The sequence below is a fragment of the Thalassophryne amazonica genome, chromosome 3 (assembly GCF_902500255.1).
Source record: "Thalassophryne amazonica chromosome 3, fThaAma1.1, whole genome shotgun sequence".
NCBI lineage: Eukaryota > Metazoa > Chordata > Actinopteri > Batrachoidiformes > Batrachoididae > Thalassophryne > Thalassophryne amazonica.
The window spans coordinates 854,228-860,863 of record NC_047105.1 but is presented as its reverse complement, the minus strand read 5'-3'; the positions used below and the strand labels follow the sequence as shown (position 1 = coordinate 860,863).

The window sequence follows — 6,636 nt, the reverse complement described above, 5'->3', positions numbered from 1 at the left end:
CTCTCTCTCTCTCTCTTCTCTCTCTCTCTTTCTCTTTCTCCTCTCTTCTCTCTCTCTCTCTCTCTCTCTCTCTCTCTCTCACTCTCTCTCTCTGTCTCTCTGTCTCTTCTGAAGGTGTCGTATGTACATAATGTTCTTTTGTCCATATTTTTAAAGAGTGTAAATTTGCTGATATTTCTATTTTGTTAAGGTCAGGTTAAGGTCATTGTGAACCCCAGGATCTGTTTGTCTGTAGATAATGTCAGTTCAGTACAGTTGAGTACTAGTGTGTAATTGGTGTCAAATGGTGAAATGTTCTTGCTAGAACTGAGTCTTGTATTGATACTGTTCCTTTCCAAAGTAGAAATGGGGCCTAATATAGCTGTAAATGGTTAACTTTATCTGTAAAACTGCTGATTTTGAGAAGGACATGAAATGATTATTGTGGAATTGACTGTTCACTTGAATGTCTGTACTGTACAAGGCAGGGAATCTATTGGCACAGCAGCCCCACCAAGACTGTTTTTCACCAGCCGCCACTGGTTTGCAGCAAATAAAATACAAATTGACACAAACTGACTTTCAAGAATGTTATTAAGTAAAGAAGACTTAACCATTCTCTGAAAACCTCCAACATCTGAGAGCATCTGATTCCAATTAATGGCTCCAACATCCAGGTGCTGGTCATATAATTAGAACATGATGAAAAAGTTGATTTATTTCAGTAATTCCATTCAAAAGTGAAACTTGTAGATTACATTCATTCATTCCACACAGACTGATATATTTCAAATGTTTATTTCTTTTAATTTTGATGATTATAACTGACAACTAATGAAAATCTCAAATTCAGTATCTCAGAAAATTAGAATATTACTTAAGACCAATACAAAAAAAAAAAAAAAAGGATTTTTAGAAATGTTGGCCAACTGAACAGTATGAACATGAACAGTATGAACATGTCCAACACTCAGTATGTAGTCGGGGCTCCTTTGGCCTGAATGTGTTCAGTAAAGCAGCGTGGCACAGAGCCGATCAGTCTGTGGCACTGCTCAGGTGGTATGAGAGCCCAGGCTGCTCTGATCGTGGCCTTCAGCTCTTCTGCATTGTTGGGTCTGATGTGTCGCATCTTCCTCTTCACAATACCCTATAGATTTTTTGTGGGGTTAAAGGTCAGGCGAGGATACCATGGTCCTTAAGCCAGGTACTGGTAGCTTTGGCACTGTGTGCAGGTGCCAAGTCCTGTTGGAAAATGAAATCTGCATCTCCATAAAGTTGGCCAGCAGCAGGAAGCAAATGGTAAATGGACTGCATTTATAAAGCGCTTTTCACCTGCATCAGACACTCAAAGCGCTTTACAGTTATGCCTCACATTTCACCCTGATGTCAGGGTGCTGCCATACAAGGCGCTCACTACACACCGGGAGCGATAGGGGATTAAAGACCTTGCCCAACGGCCCTTAGTGATTTTCCAGTCAGGCGGGGATTTGAACCGAGGATCTTCTGGTCTCAAGCCCAACACCTTAACCACTAGACCATCACCTCCCCTCTACAAGTGGGAAGTGCTCTACAACTTCCTGGTTAGACAGCCGCGTTGACCTTGGACCTCAGCAAACACAGTGGACCAACACCAGCAGATGACACGGCACCCAAAACATCACTGACTGTGGAAACTTTACACTGGACCTCAAGCAGCGTTGGATTCTGTGCCTCTCCTCTCTTCCTCCAGACTCTGGGACCTTGATTTTCAAAGGAAATGCAAAATGTACTTTGATCAGAGAAGATAACTTTGGAGCACTCAGCAGCAGTCCAGAGTCCTTCTTGTCTTCAGACAAGCGTCCAGTCAGCAGTCTGCACTATGATTGTGTCGCGCACAGAACCAGACTGAGGAGACCAGTTAAAGGTCTTTGAAGGTGTTTGGACTTAATCAGCTGATTAGTCTGACACAGGTGTCTTCACTATTCACCTTTTCACAAGATTCTCATTTTCTGAGATACTGAATCTGAGATTTTCATTAGTTGTCAGTTATAATCATCAAAATTAAAAGAAATAAACATTCACATATATTAAACATGTTTCACTTTTTGAATGGAATTACTGAAATAACTCAACTTTTCATCATATTTCTTCTATGCTTCAGTTTTCTCGAGATGAAGTGATAATTTGTTATCTTACCAACCAGCTGTTTCATTTTATAGTTTGCTACCTCAACGGCAACTCGATATCAGAAATATCTTTCCAGACCCCAGTAAAGATGAATCGCCTGCATATAACAGCAATTTACATTCAACTGCTGTTTCCATGTCATTTACATACGAGGTCTGTCCGTAAAGTCTAGGTCCTTTTTATTTTTTTCAAAAACTATATGGATTTCATTCATATGTTTTACGTCAGAATGCTTGAACCCTCGTGCGCATGCGTGAGTTTTTCCACGCCTGTCGGTGACATCATTCGCCTGTGAGCACTCCTTGTGGAGGAGTCGTCCAGCCCCTCGTCGGAATTCCTTTGTCTGAGAAGTTGCTGAGAGGACTGGCGCTTTGTTTGATCAAAATTTTTTCTAAACCTGTGAGGACACATCGAAGTGGACACGGTTCGAAAAATTAAGCTGGTTTCAGTGAAAATTTTAACAGCTGATGAGAGATTTTGAGGTGATTCTGTCGCTTTAAGGACTTACCACAGTGCGAGACGTCGCGCAGCGCTCTCAGGCGCCGTCATCAGCCTGTTTCAAGCTTAAAACCTCCACATTTCAGGCTCTATTGATCCAGGACGTCGTGAGAGAACAGAGACGTTTCAGAAGAAGTCGGTTTCAGCATTTTATCCGGATATTCCCAATGTTAAGGAGATTTTTTTAATGAAAGACGTGCGGACGGGTCCGCGCGTCGGGACGCAGCCGACACGGCGCGGCGGCACAGGAAAAACACCTCCGTGTTAATAACATTTGTTAAAATCCAGTTGGCTTTGATGGCTTTTCAGTTGGAGTGAGTATATGAGAAATTGTTTATCAGCTGGAGATGTTCCAACTTGTCCTTAAGGCTTTCAACAGAGCTGTTTTTCCTGTGACGGAGCGTCGCGGCGGCTGCGAGCCGACGCTGCAATCCGCCCGCACATCTTTCATTAAAAAAATCTCCTTTAACAGTGGAATACCCGGATAAAATCCTGAAAACCGACGTCTTCTGAAACTTCTCTGTTCTCTCACGACGTCCTGGATCAATAGAGCCTGAAATGTGGAGGTTTTAAGCTTGAAACAGGCTGATGACGCCGCCTGAGAGCGTGCGCGACGTCTCGCACCGTGGAAAAGTCCTTAAAGCGACAGAATCACCTCAAAATCTCTCATCAGCTGTTAAAATTTTCACTGAAAACCAGCTTAATTTTTCGAACCATGTCCACTTCGATGTGTCTCACAGGTTTAGAAAAAATTTTGATTCAAACAAAGCGCCAGTCTCTCAGCAACTTCTCAGACAAAGGAATTCTGACGAGGGGCTGGACGACTCCTCCCACAAGGAGTGCTCACAGGCAATGACGTCACCGACAGGCGTGGAAAAACTCACGCATGCGCACGAGGGTTCAAGCATGTCTGACGTAAAACATATGAATGAAATCATATAGTTTTGAAAAAATAAAAGGACCGTTACTTTACGGACAGACCTAGTACAACAGAAATAGTAGAGGCCCCAGGATACTTCCTGGGGAACTCCGCATAAAACCATTGCAGGTTCAGAAATGACACCACTCACATTATCCTCTTGTTGTCTACCTGACAAAAAAATTTAAACCATTTAACTGCAACAGATGTAAAGCCCTAAAGCCTGTAACTTAAATAATAATTAAAATGTCTGATTAGCCATGTCAAAAGCCTTCTGAAGATCAAGTTAAAATCATTCCATAGTAGTTGCCATGATCAATTTCTCCTTTGATGAGGTCAGATAGATACAGTAAACATGATTCAGTTGAAGACTTTCTAAAACCTGACTGTAGATTATAGAACAGATCTTGTGATTGAACATATTCATATACCTGATTGAATACTACATGTTCTAAAACCTCTGCAACTGTACACAAGACTGAAACTGGCCTATAGTTGCACACATGGATTTGTTCCTTTCTTGTACACTGGTAATACTTTGGCCAATTGAATCTTGGGGTACAATACCTTGAGCTAAAGAGGCCTTCACAGTATGTGAGATACAAGGAGCGATAATCTCAGCAGCATCAATTATGAAACTGGCTAGCATATTATCAAGCCCGGTGGCTTTGGAGCTATCGAGTTCCATCAGCATTTTTTCAACTTTATCAACAGGCACTGATATTAAATTAATCGAGTCCTTTAACACACCTTTGTTCTGATAAAACTTAGTAATAAAATCCTTACCAAACCTGCCCAGTGGGCTGGGTAACTGGTCTATCAAAGTACTAGCAATATTAATAAAAAGTCATTAAATATTTCTCCCCTCGAACTGCCACCTTATCGTGGTGGGGGAGTTTGCTTACCCGGATGATCCTAGGCGCTATGTTGTCGGGGGCTTCGTGCCCCTGGTAGGGTCTCCATGACAAAGAGGTCCTATGCGACGGGTCAGACTAAGGGCATTCTGAAGTCCCATGACCAGTATGAAATCAAAGGCTGAGACGTCGTCTGGTACGGCGGAGCCCCACCATGGAGCCAGCACCTGGGGTCGGGGGCTCACGTGCGAGCGCCTGGTGGTCTGCCTTAGCCCACAGGGCCCGCCTAGGCTCAGCCAAAAGAGCGCATGGGCCCATCCCTCCGTGGGTTCACCACCTGCAGAGGGGCCATAGGGGTCGGGTGCAGAGATGACTGGGCAGCGGTCGAGGGCAGGTGGGGCCCATGCTCACAGCCTTGGCTGTTGGGATGTGGAATGTCACCTGACTGGGGGGGGAAGGAGCCTGAGGTTGTGAGGGAGGTTGAGAGGTACCGACTAAAGATAGTCGGACTCACCTCCACACACGCTTTGGGCTCTGGTACCCAACTCCTGGAGAGAGGCTGGGCACTCCACTTTCTGGTGTTGCCCACGGGGAGAGGCGGCTGGCTGGGGTAGCATTGCTTATTGCTCCCCAGCTCAGTCCCCATGTGTTGGAGTTCACCCACTGTCCCCAACGCCTTCGGGTCGGGGACAGGTCTCTCACTGTTGTCTTGGCCTACGGGCCGAGTGGCAGTGCAGAGTACCTGACTTTCTTGTAGTCCCTGGGAGGGGTACTAGATAGTGCTCTGACTGGGGACTCCATTGTTCTCCTGGGGGACTTCAATGCGCACATGGACAGCAACAGTGAGACCTGGAGGGGGGTGATCAGGAAGAACGGCCTCCCCGATCTGAAACCCGAGTGGTGTTCAGTTGTTGGACTTCTGTGCTAGCCACAGTTTGTCCATCATGAACACCGGAAGTAAGGGATGCCATCAAGCTGAAGAAGGAGTCTACTTGTTTTGTTGGCAGGTGGGACTCCGGAGGCAGCTGACAGGTACCGGCAGGCCAAGCGTGCTGCAGCCTGTGGGTCGCAGAGGCCAAAACTCAGGTCTGGGAGGAGTTCGGGGAGGCCATAGAGGAGGACTATGGTCGGCCTCAAAGAAATTCTGGCCAACCGTGTGACGCCTTCGGAGGCGGAAGCAGCTCCCACCAACACTGTCTTCGGTGCGGGTGGGAAGCTGTCAACCTGACTGGGGATGTTGTCGGGCGATGGAAGGAATACTTCGAGGATCTCCTCAATCTCATCATCAAGTCTTCCGAAGAGGAAGCAGAGATGAAGGACTCAGAGGCGGACTCATCCATCACCCAGGCCGAAGTGACCGAGGTGGTCAGAAAGCTCCTCAGTGGCAAGGCTCCTGGGGTGGATGAAATCTGTCTAGAGTACCTTAAGTCTCTGGATGTTGTGGGACTGCCTTGGTTGACGCGTCTCTGCAACATCGCGTGTCAGTCGGGGACAGTGCCTCTGGATTGGCAGACCGGGGTGGTGGTCCCTCTATTTAAGAAGGGGGACCAGAGGGTGTGTTCCAACTATAGGGGGATCACACCCCTCAGCCTCCCCGGTAAGGTCTGTTCCAGAGTACTGGAGAGGAGAATTCGACCAATAGTCGAACCTCGGATTCAGGAGGAGCAGTGTGGTTTTCGTCCTGGTCGCGGCACACTGGACCAGCTCTACACCCTCCATAGGGTGCTCGAGGGTTCATGGGAGTTCGCCCAACCAGTCCACATGTGTTTTGTGGATCTGGAGAAGACGTTTGACCATGTCCCACGAGGCACCCTGTGGGGGGTGCTCCGGGAGTACGGGGTCCGAAGTCCTTTGCTAAGGGCTATCCAGTCCCTGTATGACCGCAGCAGGAGCTTGGTCCGCGTTGCCGGAAGTAAGGCAAGCCTGTTTCCAGTGCACGTTGGCCTCCACCAGGGCTGCCCTTTGTCACCGGTTTCTGTTCATTACCTTTATGACAGAATTTCTAGGCGCAGTCAGAGTGTAGAGGGGGTCCGGTTTGGGAACCACAGAATCTCGTCTCTGCTGTTTGAGGACAATGTGGTTCTGTTGGCTTCGTCAAATTCAGGCCCTTCAGTGTTGCACTGGAGTGGTTTGTAGCTGAGTGTGAAGTGTCCGAGGATAAAAATCAGCACCTCCAAATCTGAGGCCATGGTTCTTGACCCGGAAAAAGGGCTTTGCCCT

At 46.9% G+C, this 6,636-nt stretch overlaps 1 protein-coding gene across 1 annotated transcript in view; it reads right to left on the bottom strand.

Moving 5' to 3' along the window:
- Nucleotides 1–596, bottom strand: part of ctsa (cathepsin A) — an 18,224-nt gene extending 17,628 nt beyond the window's left edge. The window contains exon 1 of the mRNA XM_034167380.1: nt 560–596. Coding sequence (XP_034023271.1) covers nt 560–596 — 37 coding nt within the window. The remainder of the gene's footprint in view (nt 1–559) is intronic.
- Nucleotides 597–6,636: the final 6,040 nt, after the last annotated feature.